Source organism: Marmota marmota, unplaced genomic scaffold, assembly GCF_001458135.2.
Source record: "Marmota marmota marmota unplaced genomic scaffold, marMar, whole genome shotgun sequence".
Lineage (NCBI taxonomy): Eukaryota > Metazoa > Chordata > Mammalia > Rodentia > Sciuridae > Marmota > Marmota marmota.
Genome location: NW_026000075.1, coordinates 4,157,298 through 4,178,127, shown reverse-complemented (window position 1 = coordinate 4,178,127; position 20,830 = coordinate 4,157,298). Strand labels below are relative to the sequence as shown.

The 20,830-nt window shown below is 37.4% G+C and overlaps 1 protein-coding gene and 1 long non-coding RNA gene across 4 annotated transcripts in view; one reads left to right on the top strand and one right to left on the bottom strand.

Moving 5' to 3' along the window:
• The window catches only part of Zmat3 (zinc finger matrin-type 3), a 34,017-nt gene extending 20,857 nt beyond the window's left edge, over nucleotides 1–13,160 (bottom strand). For 2 of the 3 annotated variants that reach the window (XM_015494245.2, XM_015494246.2), the window contains exons 1-2: nucleotides 12,964–13,160; nucleotides 8,981–9,307 (exon numbers count right to left, since the gene is read on the bottom strand). In XM_015494245.2, coding sequence (XP_015349731.1) covers nucleotides 8,981–9,250 — 270 coding nt within the window. In that variant the 5' untranslated portion in view covers nucleotides 9,251–9,307; nucleotides 12,964–13,160. The other variant, XM_048814253.1, reaches the window with a different exon arrangement.
• Nucleotides 13,161–13,207: 47 nt separating this feature from the next.
• On the top strand, nucleotides 13,208–15,059 carry LOC125620053. The gene is made up of 2 exons (XR_007351641.1): nucleotides 13,208–13,798; nucleotides 14,840–15,059. It is a non-coding gene; the product is annotated as an uncharacterized LOC125620053 (long non-coding RNA).
• Nucleotides 15,060–20,830: the final 5,771 nt, after the last annotated feature.

The following is a 20,830-nucleotide window of genomic DNA, read 5'->3' as shown; positions in this document are numbered from 1 at the left end:
GAGATCATTAGTAGACAACTGGGGAGATATAAATAGCTTTTAGATTAGATAATATTATTGCATTAATTTCCTGACTTCAATAATTTTACTGTAGTTATGCAAAGTATTAATATTTGGGGAATCAGAATGATGTGCAAACAGAAATTTTTGGACTTTGTGCTATTTTTGGAACTGTTTTGTAAGTCTACAATAATTCAAACTAAAAAGCTAGATAAAAATTACCCAAAGCCACAAATAAATGGTACAGTGGGGGACAATCTGGTTCTAGAATACATGCCACCATGCTCTATTGCCTCCTAGGACCATTCAACAGTATTAAGGACTACCTCAGGTATAAGAACTGTTTTTAAAATGCATTATGCATTTGACTTTCAGATATGAATAGTATCATCATCATTGTCAAAATCATCATCTTCGATAGGCAGAAACAGGTTAAGAAATATTTCCAACATTATACATCTAACAGGTAGTTAAGACTACAAAGTTAATGCTAGTCTGACCCCAAAGTCATGAGTTTCATGCCCTTAATATCCTAAGGAAAAAAGAAATATTAAGAAATCAAGAGATCCTCAAAAATTAAAGACATGATTGTCAAAATTTAAAAATTCAATATAGAATTAGAAGTCAAAAACACATCAAATTAAAATAAACAACATAGTAACTAAAAAGAGAAGAGACAAACAACACAGTAGTCCCCCTATGCCTTAGTTTTGCTTTCTACAATCTCAGTTACCCATGGTTCTACCTCAATATATAGTGAATGGAAAATTCCTGAAATAAAAAATACATATGTTTTGAATTGTGCAACATTCTGAGTAGTGTGGTAAAATGTGTGGTAAAATCTCATGCCATACTGCTTCATCCTGTTCTGGTTATGAATCATCATCCCTTTATCCAGAATATCCATGATTATGCCACCACCCTTTAGTCATTTAGAAGACATTGTACAGGTTATCAACTGTCACTTCATTGCAAAAAGTATCTTTTATATTACTTAATAATGGACCCCAATGGCAAACCTAGTGGTATTGATGATTCAGAAATGCCAAAGAGAAACTGTAAAGTACTTTCTTTAAGTGATAAGTTAAAGTGAAAGTTCTCAGAGGAGGAAAAAAATCATACACTGAGGTTGCTAATGTCTATGGCAATGACAAATTCACCCATGAAATTGTGGAGAGAAAAGAAATGCATGCTAGTGTTGCTGTCACATTCAAACTGCAAAAGTTGCAGCCACAGTGCATAAGGGCTTAGTAAAGATGGAAAAGTCATTTAATTTGTGTATGTATGCATATGAAAAAAAGCACAGCATATAAAGGGTTTGGTATATGTTTCCGGAATCTGTTAGGGGTCTTGGAATATATCCCCCATGGATAAAAAAGTCTACTAGATAAAAATAAATAAATCCATCAATTATTCTTCAGTAAGCTGGAGAGGAGGAAAAATCCAACAGGTCTAGAGATGGTAAGAGTTCCAGAAAGAGAAAGAAAAAAAAATTGAAAGGACATTAGCTAAGATATATCATCAAACAAAAGTCCCCAGAGCTCAAAGAATCAGGAGTATATAAACTGAAAGTTTCTACTAGACCTGAACAGAAGTGAAAAAGGACCTAGACACATCCATCAATGTGAAATTTCAGATTCCAGGGATAAAAGAGACTAAAAGCTTACTGAAAAACAAACCAAAAACAACAAACAAACAAACAAAAAAGGACACAAAACTAAAGCAGGTCACCTATAAAAGAATAAATCAGGCCAGGCACAATAGCACACACCTGTAATTCCACCTACTGGGGAGGCTGAGGTGAGGCAGGAGGATCATAAGCTTGAGGCCAACCTTGGCAATTTAGTGAGGCCCTGTCTCAAAATAAAAAATAAAAAGGGCTGGATGTGGCTCAATGGTAGAGCACCCCTGGATTCAATCCCCTTTACCTCCTTCAAAAAAAAAGAATAAGAATCAGAATAAGATTTCCTTCAGCAAAATTAGATAATTAAAATACAAACACACACAAATGGAGTTGCCTTTAAAAGGAAAAATAATTGTTAATCCAGAACTAAACTGTCAAATACAAAGGCATAACACAAACATTTTTTTAGAAATATAAGATTTCAGAAAAAATCTACTTTGCATTCCTCCTCCATTTTATTTACGGGAGATATATGTTGCAATATACATTTATATTTATTCTTTCTTCCTTTAAGTCATGTGAAGATGCACTCCAACAAAACAATTAAAAAGACAAACAATAATAGAAGTATAATGAGAAAATAGTGACCCATTCCAAAGAGCAATGAAGGAATGTACAAAATTGACAACTGTGTATGTAGCAAACCCACAGCACTACCCACTGAAAAATGGGAGCAAGAAAACAGAGGCAACTAGGATAAAGGGAGATTCCATGCAAAAGAGATCATGATTGGGAATTATGAGGTGTGGGGGGGGCAGAAAAAAGAGTATATGAAAACGCAAGAAAAAAGTGGAAAGAAGTAAAACAACTAAAAGAGTAAAACAAATAAAAAAAGAGAAGTAAAACAACTAAAAACTCTAGGAATACAAAAAGCTACACAATGAATCAGGATTCAAATATAGAAAATATAGAAAAACTAGTCCAAATTAGAACAGGAAATCAATGGGTTGTAAACAATTAAAAAGTTAAAGAAGTTATTACTTAAAAAAAAAAAAAAGCATAAGATCTTCTTGCTATTTTTCAAAAAAGTGCCAGAAGCTCAAGGAAAAACAGCTTTTGCAAAGTTATAGTTCACATACGAATTAAACTAATATGACTTTAAGCAACTGTGACATTCCAAAAACAGTTACACATTTGACATCTCTTTTTTTTTGTTTGTTTGTTTGTTTGTTTGTTTTTTTACAGCATAAAAGCAAGGCTTGACTTTAATGACGGTCTTGCAAGATCTGATGCCTGGTGGGTGGTCAGGCACACACAGGGTACAACACCTCTTATCCCCTAGAGCTCAAGATCCTCCCCTGGTTCCTCACTGGCTGAGTACTATGGAGTGCAAGATCCTCTGGTTTTACTGTCCCCTATTGGGTTATTTAAAGAAATAGACTTGGTTGTCTCTACCTCCCTTGTGGCGAGATGTCCCCTGAGACTGGGTGCCTGACATCTCTTTTGAATACCATGGCATCATGCAGCTAGAAAAACAGGGAAGAAAACAGCTTTGCAGTGAACAATATTTCCCTACTCAGAATAATGCAAAATTTAATTGTCAGTTTTTAACAACTGGAACCAACCTGCCAAAAGAACATGGAAAACTTAATTTGATTGTAGACTAGACAAAATGTGATCAATCTTCATAATGTCAAAGTGAAACCAGAGCCAACCCAAGTTGGGAGGCGGAAGGAAGAACAGAATAATGAAAAAGAAAGAAAAGGATAAGGAATGTGTGGAGAAAGGAAAAGAGGTAATTACTGCTTTTCATTATAAACTCTTGGTTCCACAGACATTATTTTGAGTAGAAACACTTTTTAAAAATTTTTTTAAGGAGAAAATTGTCAAGAGGTGAAAAACTGCTAGATTTTGGCCTATAGGACCACAGATGACTTCAGACCACTTGGGGCATATTGTAATGCACACTAGAGGATAGTGTGCTAGGGAATCAGAAATAAAGACCGGAAAAGAATAATTACATGTGACCAAACTTTAAGGAAAAAAGAGAAGAGGGAAAGGTTATAACAGGAGGGATTACAAGTAAAGGAAAAGTCGCCACTGCCATTTTAATTTACGTGGAAGAGACTTGGACATGATTTTGATTTCAATGCGGTGAAAGAGGTGACGAAATTGAGAGGGCAGCATAAGAAATTAAACACGGACAAAAGAAGGGATATCTATTTGTTTCAGTCGGCTTTTTCGCTGCTGTGACTACAAGGACCCAACCAGAACAACTGTAGAGAAGGAAAAGTTTATTTGAGGGCTCACGGTTTCAGAAGTCTCGATCCACAGACAACTGGCTTTATTCCTCAAGTCTCCAGGTGAAGCAGAACAATATAGCGGAAGAATGTGCAGAGGGAAGCAGCTCACAAGATGACCAGAAAGTAGAGAGAGACCTCCGCTTGCTAGATACAAATGTATAGCCCCAAAGCCACGCCCCCAATGTTCCACCTCCTCCAGCCACACCCCACCTGCCTTCAGTTACCACTAGATTAATCCCATCCGGTGATTAATTCACTGATTGAGTCAAGGCTTTTGAAATTCAATCATTTCTTCTCTAAACCTTGCACAGGTGAGCTTCTGGGGGAGGACTGACATCCAAACTATAACACTATTCTTCTGAAATAAAAAGAAAGGAGATGGGGTAGACTCTGAAGATGAGGTAGAAAGCTGCTAAGCTCCAACAGGTGGGCGGGGGGGGGGGCAACCGCAGCGCTTCAATCCCTAACATGAACTCAGCCAGGGCTGGGCGAGCTTACAGAACCCGTCATTGCGACAGCAATACAATAGAACCGACAAGGACTTACCGTCGGAAATATAAGTGTTCAGAAAAATTTACTTCCTATTACTCCCTCATTTTATTTAAGGGAGAGAGGTATGTTGCAATGTACATTTATATGGAGTCTTCCTTTAAGTAATGTGGAAATGTACTTCAACAAAACAAAGTAAACAGACTAAGTGGAGAGGCCGCTGGTCTGGATGAAAGTCCTTTTACATTTGAGAGTCATTTTATGTTACCTCATCTGTTGGTTCCATTATTTTTTTAAGGTAACCTGGTATCTGGCTCCAGAGGAGTATGTCTGGAGGACGACCAAGGAGGCCAGGTTTTACTGGTTGATACAAGGTCCTACAGGAAGTTCCTATCGAGGTAGTAACAACAGTTAAGAGAGCTGTGTGCCTTCTTTTAAGTCCTTCTAAAGCTACAAGATGAAATGAATTTTAGTTCCTTTCAGACCAAAACACTCTAAACAAGAGGTATCTCTTTTAATCAGCCAGTATTTATTAATATAAAGTACACAATTCTCACAACCCTGCAAGGGAAATACAATCACCCCTACTTTATAGACATGAATAGAGATTAAATATCTTGCCTAAACTAGCTGAGCCCAGATTGCAGCCCAAATCTGTCAGATTTCAAAGCATATATGCCGCTTGTGCTTTGTAAACAACAAATCTGAAGTACATTATGATAATTCTCATTCCACTGCAAGTTCCTTTGGATGGGGGGAAGTTTTTTTTTTATAATTCTTATAACTTTTTTCCTTATTTCCTTTTTTTAATTAGAGCATTATACACACACACACACACACACACACAGTAGCTGGGTTCATCCCAATAAAATCATACATGCATGAAATCTGACCTACTCCATTTCAGTCCCTGTTCCTCCCTCCTTTTACCTCCCCTAAGCACCCCTGCCCCCACTCCACTCATCCTCCCCTTGCTCATTGTAAGGGAGAATTTTGAAAACATCAAAATCAGCTGAGATTAGAGTTACTGATTATTCCATCCAAACTGGGGAATCCCTGTTACAATGTATGTGCCTAAATCAACACTTTAAATTTGGGGTAAAATTGTATTCTTTACATTATGAATTAAGACCACTACATTCAGCATCATAATTCTACAACTACTTTTTTTAACCTGTGTCCTGTCTCTCTTACTAATGAATCTAGATAGTTCAACAGGTTGTTATCTGATACTAGGTCTTATATATAGAAATGTATGGGGTTTTTCTCTTTCCACATTTTTTAAATATATTTTTTAGTTGTAGGTGGACACAATACCTTTATTTCATTTTTATATGGTGCTAAGGATGGAACCCAGTGCCTCATGTGTGCCAAGCGAGCGCTCTACCACTGAGCCACAACCCCAGCCCTCTTTCCACATTTTTTTATTGGTGCATTGTAGTTGTACATAATGATGGGCTTTGTTGAGAAATGTATGTTTATGACAAAATTTAGAAATGCACTTTGAGTAACTACTTATTTTTCATATGGACATGCAAATTAGCAGACAAACAGTGTCTGCCTTTCAACTGTGGATGCCTGAGGAAACTTTGTCCATGCTTTTTGCTTTTTTATTTCTGTTAATAACCTTCCATCTTAAAGCAGCTCTTCCCCTGGGTATTTATGCTAATGAAACAGTGTTATATTATTCCATGCCAGGCTTGCCCTAAGTACCTGAAGCATACAGACAGATTTTAATAAAATGAAGACATGTTTCTCCTCCAAAAAATTTGACTTTAAATTAAATTATAATGAAAGCCATGATTTTGAGACTGCAAAATTAGATAATCTCATTAAAAAATAAAACAACAGTTGAAGATGTTCTGAAGCCTGACCATATTGTAAAAGTTCTGGGAATAAAACTATATGTGTGAGGATATATCCAGCTCATTGATAAGGTAGCAGCAGACTGAGACATAGGGATGTCAGGGGGAAATGGTAGTAAGCTTAAAGGGAAGTATTTATGGAGGAGTTTCCACAGTGTGCCCCAGATTATGGGAATGGAATACAGAAACACCAGTTGTTTACAATACCCATGGAAATTTGAAACTTTGGGATTTCAATAATGTTATTAACTAAAAAGTTTTCAGTAATATAATCACAGTGTTTCATCACTTTACATGAAGGTGTTTCTGGCTCATAAACAGATTGACAGTGACCACTTTTATCTTGTACATAACTAAATAATGGATTTATGATCCATTCTGTATTAAAATTACAATGTAGATTTTTTAGCTTTCAAATAAAATTTTATGTCCATTATCTCATTTAATCCTAAACCACCCTGTTCTGTTATTCTGTAATCATTGTCACTCTGCCTATTCCTAGTGCTTGCTAAGACTTACTCATAGGTCTTACAGTTGTTGTCACCGTCTACTAATGCAATCCTTGATATGCCCCCCCAGGCTCACCTTCCATGTCCTCCTTCCTGTTGGTTAGCCCACCTCCAGGTTATGCTCAAGCTCTGGTCCTTTGATTCTCATCTACTCTAGGATCCATACTCCTTCATCCTGACCAATTCCATTAAATGCAAATCTAGATTTCACTTCTAGCATTAGCTTTCTTCCATGTTACTCTAATGAAATTGCTTTGTACTTTTATACATAAACTTCTCCACCCTGATTTCTCTGTTTAAAAACAAAACAAAAACCTCTCCTTTAAAATTCACTTGTCTCTCCTTTTTGCTTTTATTTTTACCCTACTGTTTGGCTAATTGAATTGTCCCTTCTGACAAGCCATCCTGCCCCTCTAACTTTTCCACTTAAAAATTCTGATTATTGAATCTGTCAAATTCTTCTTCCCTTATTTTCTAATTTTTTACTCACTGCATAACTGAGGGAAATAAAATTAAGTGTAATTACATATCTTGTCAAATAAAAAACTTAGAGCAAACACACACAAAAATGTACATTTAAAAAAAAGCTGTTTCTTATCTAGTTTAAGCTTTATAATCCAATAATCTTGCATTAAGCTGAATTCTTTCTATGCATAACCCAGAGCATCCATCACTGTCTATAGAATCAAAAAATTATGCTGGAGAAAAAGGATAAGAGGTATGTGCATACAAAATTACATATTGCCCAAGAGTTTTCCTTCATCAAAATAAACTACTCTTTCTTAAAAGGCAATTATGTGTATGACACATTAATGATTAGCTCCCATTAATGATTTAGTAAGGGCTTTATATAACCCAAACCCAAAACGTTAGAATTCAGGCTTGATTTTTCACAATGAGCCTCAGGTTATAAAACTGAACATCCCACACAAATAAATGAAGAAGAAAGTTAACGTGGAATTTTGAATTTGTGATTAGTCGTCCTAACAGATTCCTTGACAGACAAAGAAAGACCCTATATCAAACCCATTGTGTCAGGGAGTGATACACCAAGGGAGTAAGAACAGAAATGGAGGAAAAGAAAATGTAAAAAAAGAAAAAAAAAAAAAAAAAAAAAGACCAGAGGAGGCCTTTATGAACCAAGGATGACAAGGCCAAGATTAGAGAGAGAGAATCAACTCAACTCTGCCACTAAGGGCAAAACAATTGGAGCTCCAGGGAAGCTACATATCATGCCTTCTCCTAAATCCCCAGAAAACAATTCACCATCAGAATACTTCTGGTGCACAATTACAAAGTGAAACAATTGTCCAGGCATTGGGATCAAAACAAAAGATTTACACAGCAAACAAAAAAATCAAACCAGGGAAAGTTATACTATCAGAGTAGAAGAAATACCTTTGTCACAGTCAGCTTTCTACCAAGCTGTCTGACTGCTAGAGACATTCATGGAGAAAACAGATAGTCAAATTAATGATGGCCCAGAAGATAATCTCCACTCAGTGGGGTTTGGCCTAGATTAGTGCCCACTTCACTTTTTTCCAGAAAAAGAGATTATATAATTTCATACAGTCAACAACCTAGAATAAAAATAAATACTATATCCTCTCTTTCTAGTAAAAATTTAATCTCACATTTGCTCTTAGGTAATGGTACCCTTTAAAATCCACTCTCCATTCTACATTGAGGTAAAAGCTTTAAATCTTAAAGCAGTTTACACTAATGAGAATGAACAGAGCTCAATACTCCAATGTCATTTTATTCTCACTACAAAGACATCTGTGTTTTCTTTAGGGTTATACAGGAAGAGCTGAAGTCAAAAACGGAAAGCAAGAGAATAATATGGAGAGAGTACCTCAACTGATGCAAACTGAATTAGCGTCTAAATGATTTTCCACTGAATTGAATTTGGCACATCATGTTGTCCTTAGAACCACAAGTTCAAACATCAGCATAAAGGTTTACATTTGCTCACAAAGACTTGTCAACTACCAAATGCCACTTAGTGTAAACAGTTGAGAATCACTGTATGAAAAATGATACTTATGTTTATATAGGAACATTATTATTGTTAGTCAAACAAATAAACACTTAGTTGTTCTCTAAGCTTTCATGATTTTCCATAGTCAGTCTTATGTGGAAAAGCAAGTGCTTAAATAGGCAGAGCCTGAATACCTGAGTTTCCCTTACCTGATAATGAGCCTGAGCTTGCTGTGCTGAATTCAGGGTGACATTACAGAGTTTACAGTACAGGGGCTTACATAGCTCCTCCAGGGCAGAGTCTTGCTCCCCTCCCTTAGGTAATTCTTCTTCCCCAGCCAGAGGCAAGGATGCCTCTTGCCCAAAAGGCTTCTGTGGTGGAAGCTGCAAGGTTCCTGTAGACCTGGTGGCCACTGACATAGGAGGAGAGGATGAAGGTCGCTTAGGTGGAGGAAGCCCGGCCTGTTGCAAGAGGATCATTGGGTAGGAAAGCTGTGGGCATAATCCAATAGGCGATAAGAAGTTGAGTCTTCAAATCTAAATCAACAGCAAACACAAACAAAAAACAGTTAAAAATGAGACCTTAGCAACAAGATATATAAATGACATCATCATCTGATTCTTTCCCCTACTTTTCCAAAACCATCTTTGGGACCTCTTTCCTTTTGTTTCATCTAGCAAACTTTCCCTGCTAGTTCATTCACATTAACACGAAGCTCTTCCACTGAGAATGGTTCTATAGATTTGGCTTTATTTTCCTTGAAACAGCTCCAACTGCTGTCCGTCCCTCTAGTCTGTGAACATTAATAGCATTGCATCCATAGCTAATTAAATCTAAAAATCACATGGCTGAAATGGACATCAAAGGTCACCTCATCCAGACCCCTTCCCTCAGGCATACTTAAGCACTCTGGATGACAATTATGCACAGACAAAAAGAAAAAAAAATGGCTAAGATCTTGTAAAATATCTCTTTTCCATCTAAATGATGGCAAGACTAAAAAAAAAAAAAGAAAAAAGAGTATCACTTCTGAGAATCCTTAAAGCACTTCCACAACTAGCTCAAATACCAAGCAGCTGTAGGAATAACTCAGAATTAAAATGTGACAGTAATAAATGGAAAGTATGCCTGCTAGCCAGGCTCAATGGCACATGCCTGTAATCCCAGCAACTTGGGAGGCTGAGGCAGGAGGATCACAAGTTCAAAGCCAGCCTCAGCAACTTACCAAAGCCCTAAGCAACTTAGCAAGACCTTGTCTCAAAATAAAAAATAAAAAGTGCTGGGGATGTTGTTAAGTGCCCTTGAGTTGAATCCCCAGCACCAAAAAAGAAAAAGAAAGTATTCAACTAGCAATATTTATTTAGTTGAGCTAATGATTCCTTAGAGCAGAGGTTGAAACAAACAGCCTGTGGGCCACATAGAGCCACAGATGTGCTATTTGGAATATCGTGTTTTGTTTTGCTTTCATTTTTAAAATTGAATTAGTTGTCAATACTTAAAAATCAAGAGATCTGTGGTTTTGTGTAATAAAAGGATGATTTGGCATCGCTGGTCCTGTGTTTCTCCAAGGGAAATAATTAGCAAGTTACTACTCAAAGGATTGTCCCTCATAGCCAGGCCTGCCTTCTCCAGGCCACATCAGTCACCCCTCAGACTGCTACCTATAGTTGATGATACCATCTCATATATACCTCCTTCAAGAGGTAAACTATGTGCAGAAAACAAGGTAGCCACATTGGTAAATGTCCAATGGAATAATGAATCACACTAAAATAAGCTCTATCATAATTCCAGTTTCTTAGTCTTCAGACAATTTCTTTCGCCTATTTTACGAAATAACTGATAATCTCTATTTTCCTTAGAAAAGACCCAAAATGGTCCACTTTCTCTTCATTCTTTATCCATGATTTCTCCTGCCTCCCACCCAGATGGTATCTTAATTCTGACTATCTCAAAATGAATCATGGGTACACCCTTTTGAGTTCCCAAGATTCTAATTAACCCAAATTAGAATCCTTATTTCAAAATCTACAATTCCCTCCACTCTCAATACTATTAACACCTCTTTTCTTGGTCAATAGAATATACCTATTTTTAGCTGCTGGAATTTTCCATCAGGATGAAATGTATATGTATGGCAGTATAGATGTTCTAAAATGAATCAAGTTTCGAAAAGTTAAAAGAGGATGTCTTATCAAATTCAATAAATATATATCAAAGAGAAATTGTAATTAAGTAACAACTTTTATACTAAATTCAAGGTCTGGGGGCAGGAGAAGAAATCACTGTAAGTGGGAACTAATGTGGTAAAGGACAAAATGCAAAAATCATATAATCTAATAATACTTCTTATTAATCATAACTTAGAAAAGTGATACTATCATTTGACTCACAAGCAGGAGTATGCTTCCCATATCTCCAGGAACATAAACAAAAAAGCAATACAGATTTAAAATGTCTAAAACATCAGGTTCTCTATAATGGTACTATTTCTCTCGATTAAAAATCAAGCAAAGACATTCAAAAAGCAAAGACATTCAAAAAGCAAAGACGGATACGGATATTTTTGAAAGGGAAACTAAAGAGACAATGACCAGCTTTTTTAAAGTTTGACAACCTAATTATAATAACTGATTATGTTAAAGGTTACCTAGCCAATGTGTACAGTTACACTGATGCTAAGCTGCCATAAACATGCAGCTGGGTCTTAAGAGAAAAGGTATAGAAGGGTGTCAAACATTCGTATAAAAAAAATCAGCAATATAGACAGAAAATCAAATGCTACTAATTGTTGAGACAAGTCTGGACTTGTTTTATAAAAGCTCACTCCCACTGGAGGAAACTCTAGTATGTGATTCCCCCCGATGTTATCTACAGGTTTCCATCAAAATAAAGGCCCTTCAAGGCACAAAAATACAAAAAGCTTCCTTCCAGAGGAGTGGAATTAAAAAAAAAAAAAATAGTCTTGCCAAGCACAGACTTACTTACCTGCAATTGCATTTTTTATCTTGTCTAAAGAGTAGCTAGCTATTCCGAAATTAATTCTTCTGTTATATTTAACAATCAACATAAAATCAACTCCCCTGAAAGAGCTTTATGTGATGACTGAAAGAAGTATTACTGCATTTGTAAACAAAAATTAGCAAAAACTACAAATCTAAAATAAAACCAAGCCTTTGGTGAATGCGCAAATGATGGAATATAAAGACCCAAAACATATGTGACTCAGATCCGTTCGACTGTTGCATTGGTTTAAGAGAGACTAATCTGAAAGCTGATATAAATAGCTATTCCTTAGATCTTAAAAACCATTCAATTTGATCCTTGCAGTAGCATAAACGAAGGATTTATGGTGGTTAATGTCCTAGTTGGTAAAGGTTTTGAGAGGACACTAAAATCAAAGCTCCACAATATACCTGTTTAAAGAAAACGAATTATTGTAACATACTGAGTTTTCATGATTGGACTGGGGCCTACTCTTCACATACTGATTTGAACTCAATCGCTTTCTCATTTGGAGAAATCCACAGAGGAAAGAGAACAGAATACAGAAACAGGTTTCTGATACCTCAACAAACTGGGGAAGACTGTCACTGGGAATTCTGGAAACGAGGGAAAGTCAGGGCAGCATTGCTCAGAGGTCATCAGAACGCAGCAATAAGAATACAAGCGAGAAAACCAGAAAAACAATCAGCAGAGGCAAGATATGTCATATAAGCAAGACCCAAAAGAACGAAAGAAACTGGGAGGGAAGAGGCCTTGGTAAACGGGCAAATATTTTCCAGTCTCAGCTATGTCGGTTCCGAATCCTAGGGAACCGTTTACACAAGTGAATCAAAGCTACAGATACCTCAGCATCGCCCACATACACCTCACATTCCTGAGATGTGCATGCACACACACGAACACACACACACACACACACACCTCCCCCCTCAATCCCCTAAGGATGCCATCACGAAAGATGGAATCCCCCGACTCCCCTCGGGTGAGGACTAGTGCAAGGGCCAAGGCAGCTGCAAGCACAAATGATCCAAATAGTACACGTGAAATGCTCAAAACAGATAAATAAGAGCAGTCCAGGCACCGTCACGTGGAGGGCAGGTGGAAAAACAGCGTGAAAAAGGAACCTCCAGTCCTGTGCTCCCGTATCGTCCTAAACGCCCTGAGGCTCCCAGTCGCCCGCACTTACCGGAACCCCCGGGACGCGCCGGCAGTCTCGGCGCCGCGTCCGTCCGGGACGCCCGCCGCCGCCAGCCCTGCGCGCCCGGCTCGACCCGGCTCCACCCCGCCTCTGTTCGGAGCAACTTTCTCCGCTCGCGGCCGCCGAGCCCCCTCCACAGCTGAAGGCTGACTGTCAAAAGTCAGTCCAACCCTACCCACAGGGAAACAGCTGCAGGAAGTGACTGCGGAACCGGGAGGCGGCGGAGGAGGAGACTGAGGGCGCCGGGTCGGCGTCGCAACTGCGCATGTGCCTGACGGAGCAGGCCCAGCGGCAGCGACGGAAGGCGGCGGCGGCGGCGGCGACAACCACGACTGCGGCTTCAGCATCCCTGGCCACCGCCAGAGCGTGGGGCAGGTGCTTCAACCACAAGTTCGGGGGCTTCGCACTGAGACCGTACAAGAAACAAAGGCATGAGTCAGAAAAAAGGTGCACCACTGCCCGTCTCTACCTACAACTCCTAAGAGCTGTTCACCGTGGACCCTGGAAAGTTGATTCATAGCTGAAGCCTGGGCAGAGCTTTTGCAACTTTCATCTCTTTTTTACGAAGGCCAAACTACACCTCTCTGCACTTCCGCCCCGGGATGGAGGAAGAAGAGCGCAGCTGCCCGCATGGTGGCCTCCCGTCGCACAAGAACCCACGCACCTGCCCTCTCTCCCCCCTGCACTAAAGTGAGCAAGACTTGTTGGAGACTTTTTCTCCTGACCAACGGAGCTTCACCCTCAAGGCAGGAAGAACCAGGAAAGAGACTGACTAACGCTGGGATACTGCATCTCTCTCTTTGCCAACTTGGATACCTTCGGGGTTGGCATTCCAGCTCTAAAATTCTAAATAAGCTGAGGAGTTCCAGCTATAAAATTCTACTATTGTTAGTACTTTCAGCATGTAAGATGGGCTGGTTTTTTTTTTTTTAATCTGTGGTAAACTAAACATAAATTTACCATTTTAGGAGTACAGTTTGATAGTATCAAGTATATTGCACTGTTGTGTGGCTGTTTTCATCACTAAAATGCCAAGGAGATCTTAGTAAGATGTGCTCTAGTGTTAGGCAAATTTCTGCAAAAAAATCAAGGCTTTTTCTTTGGCAGAATCATGCCATATCCAATACCAGAAACAAATCAGCAATCATTTTATAAGTAAAGATAACCATTTAGCAAACATGCACAGCTAGTGTACAATGATGGCCTTTGGGATGAGTAATCCATCAACTGAGTTGTTTTTCCAACTGTGTATGTACATATACTTTATGTGTCCGATTTTTAAATGGCCACATTGCTTTAAAAAATAAATAAATGCAGCTGAAATCCACTTTGCAGCACTTTTTCTATATGGCTTTAGCCAGTGGTAGAACTTCACAGTCCACACTTTTGAACTAGGACAATGACTGGGCCACCGCTTGCCTTTCCATTCTTGCCTCCCACAGTTCCTTACCTTTACTCAAGGGTACCATCCATGCCACTAACTTTCCCACCTCAGTGATTTAGCTTGATCTATATTTTGAGTACAAAATGTTTTTTCTCCCCTCTTACTGCATTTTCAAATTCTACCTATTCTTCCAGGCCTCTTCCATAAGCTCCTATAGCACTTCCCCTACACACCTTGGTGATACACAACATGTGTTGCCCTACATTTTAATTACTTAAAGAGATAGTTGATCTGCTCTATAAAATCCCTGACTGCAGGAAGAATACATGTCTTGGAGTTTTCAAGTTTTAAATTTCATGGTTGTATGCATTTTTGCATGTCAAGATAAAAATCTAAAAAAGTTAACTGAGGGGCCCCACCCTCCAGCTCTGCATGCACACATAAAATTCATGTTCTTTATCCCTGGTCTTATATTCTCAGGCAGCTACTGCATTTCCTTCCCGGTCTCAGAAGAAAGAAGGTGGCAATTCCACAATGTTTGTTTAATAGGCATTTGAAGCTCATGGCAGTAACAGTTGTCTCATAAATCAGAGCTTGTGGTTTGGAATAGCTGGACTTAAAAGAACTGAAAGAAAAAGAAATGGTCCACAAACAATGTATTCATCACTTTTACTGTAAAAAAAGTGATAAGGCTGCATAAGTTTATTTCTTGCTTGTACATTATATTTTGTGGGTCAGCCAAGGTTCTGCTCCAAGGGTCTTCTTGTCCCATGCTGAAGAAGAACCCTTATGTGGGACTTGGACAATTTTCATGACAGACAAAAAGATCAGAAGAGCTCATAGAAACTTGTGAAGCATTTAGGCTGCTTCATCCATGTGTCATGACATTCCATTGGCAAAAGCCTTTCATATGGCCAAACTTCAAGTCAGTAGAAAGTCTGTTTCTTCCATAGGTAAATCATATGGCAATAGGCATGGATTATAATCCTTTTTGGGGTTGTGGGGGACAGGGTTGTGTGGTTAATTGTAAATAAAATACAGTCTGCTACAAATACAGAGGCATTTGTGTATATCCCCAAGAAAGGCCTGAGGATATACACAACCATACACACACACAGTTCCTGAGATAACTTTTAAAAAGTCATGGAGAGAGAAATAATAGAACTCCAGAATATATTTGAAGATCTAAAGATTGAGGGTATCTGAGCTCTGTTCGCATTGGGAATGTTAAAGGAACCAAGATTCAGAAGCTTTCTTTCAGTAAACCAACAGAGGGCAGCAAGCTAGCATAAACTGTTTGGGCATAAAGAGGGGTGCTCCCAGCTTGTTCTTATTTTTAGTATTTATGGCTTTAAAGACCATTCAAAGTTTCTGCAGGAGGGCTGTAGAGGGTTAAAGAGCCTATAGGTCAGAATGAATACAGACAGACCTGAAAACAGACCAGTGACCCAAAGGCAATGGAAAAGGAGATACCAAATTTTAAGGCCAAAATCAAGAGGTGTTTGCATCTGACAATCAGATACCTGCCCTGGCCACCTGCCTCCCCACCTCACCCTACTCACTCCCAAATAATTTTGAAGCTGTCCTCAGAAAAACAAGGGGGAGGCAGATAATTTTGAAGAGATAACATTTTAGCTAAAAATGGTTTGGGGACAGAAGAGATTTGGAATTAACATAGATGAATTACTATGAGTATGTGGAATTAACAAAATTAAAATTTTCTCTCCATAGAAATAACAGATCGCAACATTGAGACTACAATTATTTTTTTTTATAATTATTTTTGTGCACTTGAATTTTAATGACCTGATATATTTATATGGCCATACATTTAGTAAACTTATGAATAAATGAAGAATTTCTGTTTCCACTATTCTATAATAGGAATTACAGTGCCTGACAATTGTACTTCACAGGAAAGCTGTCTTTTTAGTGTAACTATTATGTGGGAAATGCTGAATTTATCCAGGGAAAACTCTCATATTAAAACAAAGAAAACTGCCTCTCAGATACAGCATCTATCTCCGGGATATACAAAGAAGTCAAAAACTTAACACCAAAATAATAATAATAATAATAATAATCCAATCAATAAATGGGCAAAGGAAATGAACAAGCACTTCACAAAGGAAGAAATGTGATCTGTCAACAAATACATGAAAAAATGTTCAACATCTCTAGCAGTTAAAGAAATACATTTAAAACTACACAGTGATTTCATCTCACTCTAATCAGATTGGCAATTAACAAGAATATAAGTAACAATAAATGTTAGCAAGGATGTGGGGGAAAAGGTACCTTTTTTTACATTGCTGGTGGAACTGCAAATTGGTGCAATCACTCTGGAAGGCAGTATGAAGATTTCTCAGAAAACTTGGAACAGAACCACCGTTTGACCCAGTTATCCCACTCCTTGGCATATACCCTCTAAGGACTTAAAATCAGCATACTATAGTAATGCAGCCACTTCAATGTTTAAAGCAACTCAATTCACAGTAGCTAAACTGTGGAACCAACCTAGATGCCCTTCAACAGATGAATGGATGGATATATAATGGAATATTACTCATCCATAAAGAAGAATGGAATTATGGCATTTGCCAGTAAATGGATTGAACTGGAGAATATCATGCTAATCCCCAAAAACCAAAGGCCAAATGTTCTCTCTGGTATGTGGATGCTAACACATAATAAGAAAAGAAGTTCACTGGAATAGGCAAAGAGGAATGAAGGGAAGGGGGGGGGCAATGGGAATAGGAAAGATGATAGAATGAATCAGACATTTTTTTCCTATGTTCATATATGAATTCTTGACTGGTGTAACTCTACATTATGTACAACCACAAGAATGGGAAGTTACTCCATGTATGTATAATATGTCCAAATACGTTATACTGTCATGTATAATTAAAAAGAACATATAAAATTTTTTAAAAAAGAATAAATATTTTTCATTATTCTAGATCTCACATTAAGCAAATCTATATTTTTTGTTAGTTTATTTACTAAGAAGATAGTTCTAACATACTTTTGGTAGCATGATTTGAGACTTTGAGGAATCTAAACCATGAATCTTCATTCTGTACCTCAATCAGAAGGGGAGAAACACTCACTAGTTTGTAAGGACTGGTGCAATTTGTCAGGTCTGACTCCTCTCTCATATGGAAATTTGCATCATCATTTGAGACTCCACACATCTTTACTCTCATATTCAGGACATAGCATATCATATCATGTCTTCCAGTTCTATTTTTTCTTTAAACCATCAGAGAAAAACTCAAAAATTCTTTGTCTCTGATTTTTAACACAATCCTTCCTTCATAATCAGAGCAGCACAATACACAAAAATCTCAAATAAAGCAAAATAACCTCTCGGATGTTTTAATAACATTTTTACTAAAAACAAAGTATAAAGGAATAATGAAAAAATTGCAACAGCAATGACACATTTTTTTTTTTTTAACTCCGGGGCACTCAACCATTGAGCCATATCCCCAGCCCTATCTTGTATTTTATTAGAGACAGGGTCTCACTGAGTTACTAAGCACCTCGCCATTGCTGAGGCTGGCTTTGAACTTGTGGTCCTCCGAGTAGCTCTGATTACAGGCATGGACCACCACAACTGGCAGCAGTAGCACAATTTTTAATCCTCCCTTATTTCCTTTTAAGTTTTTTTAAAAAATGCACCAAATAGGCAGCAATACCAAAAGCCTATAGCCAACTACTATGAGGAAATATCCCCATAACCTTAAAATATCAGTGGGAATGGAGACAAACCATCCAGCTGCAAGACCTGTATGGCAGCAGCAGGAGAAAAGAAGAGAACCATCAGGGCAACTGGCCTAAGAATACCTAATAGCTCGTGGGCTCCCTGGAAAGCTCAGAGGGCCAATCTAAAAACAGAGCTTTGCAGACTCCAAGAGCAGATTTGTACAATGGATACAGGACAAATTCTGGAGGGGTTGTAGCAGTGTGGTCCCATAACTCTCAGAACTCACCAACCCAAACTCCTTTTTCAGAGTGAGAGAAAATGCTTTGAGAGTCCAGATGGTATAGGTTAGAAAAATAGGAAAGAGATTCAGTTTAGTAAAGAGGAGGAGCAAAAAGACCATGGATTGAAAGTCACCATCATTGTGAACTCTACATGAGAACAAGAGGGAAAAGTAGAAAGGTTCCCTAAACCACCCACTCTTCAGCTTCTGATCAAATCTGTAGATTCTACTGTGGGCATGCAAGAAACTTAGAGGGCACAGAAAGAATACCCTCTAAAATAGTTATGAGCTCAACAAATTCCAGGCTACAGAACAATGATGACCTGATATCCTCCATAATTAAATGACACAGAAAAAAGGGGACAGGGACTGAAAAGGGAATGTACGGGTTTTTAAAAGTCTAAAATAATTTAAAATACTGGCAAAATTAAATTATAATATTTAAACATGCTTACTTGGTTATGTTATAATAAAAGGCAAAGAATTGATCACCAAATCATGCAAAATAGCCTCTCAGATGTTTTAATAACATTTTAACATTTTTTAACTAAAAATAAAAGTAAGGATATTGGTTACTTTACAGGAGGTAGAAGGGTGGGGATTTTGATTGGGGGAAGGGACATGAAAGCTTTTTGGAATAGTCAGCCAAGTTTTGTTTCTTGACACAGGTGGCCGTCAAGAAATAGAACTTGAAATAATTAAGTTGTACATATGTTTTATGCATTTTTCTATATTTATGTGCTATGGTTTGAATATAGTTTGTCTCCTCCAAAACTCATGTTGAAGTTTGATTCCATTGTGGCAACGCTGGGAGGAGGTGTCTTTGAGAGGCGATTTGGTCATTAAGAGGGATTAATACAGTTTTCATGGGGTACGGGTGAGTTAGCTACCTCCAGAACAAATTGTTTTAAAGTGAGATTTCCCCTTGTGTTTTCCCTCTTTCATGCTCACCAGCTTGCCCTTCTGCTTTTCCACCATGTTATGATACAGCACATGGAGATATGGCTTTCTGATCTTGCACTTCCAGCCTCCAGAATCGTAGGCTAAATAAGCTTTTTTCATTTATAAATTATCTAGTCTTAGGTATCCTGTTATAGAAACAGAAAACAGACTAAAGCACCAGATCATAATATAAATAAAAAAATCTTTTAAAATAGAAAAAAAAAACAAGTAATATATTTTCAAAGTAGCAGAATTATATAAAGCAGAAATTGACTTTTTCAGTCATACAGTGCATTTTAAGTTTTTATTATTTTCTTTTTTTTAAGAGAGAAGAGAGAGAGAGAATTTTTTAATATTTATTTTTCAGTTTTCAGTGCACACAACATCTTTATTTTATTTTATGTGGTGCTGAGGATTTAACCCAGCGCCCGGCGCATGCCAGGCGAGCGTGTTACTGCTTGAACTACATCCCCAGCTCCAAGTTTGTATTATTTTCTTTCAGATTTTTTTCCACACAAAAAGCATACTGTTAGTGAAGTTGGATTTTGCTATATATGTGCCATTTTTCACTTATAAACACTTTCAAGAAATAATCCTAGAAAGTGGCACTTGTAATGGCTCCAATGTTTCATCCTGCATACATAGTATAATTTAAACATTCATGTATTGTTGGGCATTGAGGTACCTTCAAATTTTCACTAATACAATTAACACTATACTGTTCCTCATCTTTGTTCATAGGTCTTGATTAATAACATAAATTTATTAATGTTTTTCTTATATTATTATAATATTAAATTAATAAATCAAAGGGAATAACCGTTTTTAAAGCTTTCAGTATCTTTTGCCAAATTCCCTTTCTAAAACATTGACCCACTCAACATTCCCACTGGGCACTCTCTGAATATGATCATTTAACAATTCATGCACAATATTGCTTGTTACAAGTTTTTTCTTCTTTAAAATTTAATAGGCAATAAAATAAATACATTTTATTTATTTCTTAATTATTTTTTTAAATTATCTAATCATATATTTTTCTTTTGCAATCTCATTGATTATGTAAGCACTCTTTTAAATTATTGTATTTGTTCTTTTTAGTTATACATGACAGTAGAATATATTTTGACATATACATACATAGAGTTTAACTTCTCATTTTTGTGGTTGTACATGATGTACATGGTTGTACATGATGAGTTTATATAAACACACTTAAGAATGTCAACCTATTTATTGTCAGTTAATGCTACAACTAATACTTCCTTAGACTTAGCTCAGTGCTAGAACAAGTACTTAACATGTGTGAGGCCCTAGGTTCAATCCTCAGCACTAAAATAATAATAATAATAATACTCCCAGGTTTTTTTTGTTGTTGTTGTTTACAAATAATATTTTTGACTTTAAACAGTTTAGTTTTTCTTTGGGTCTTTGGTTACATGACATCTCTTCTGTGAAGTCTATTCTAGCACCAAAGTTAGTTTCCAGTCCCTTCTAGGCTCATCTATGCCAAAAACCCTTTGTATGTCTGAAAATT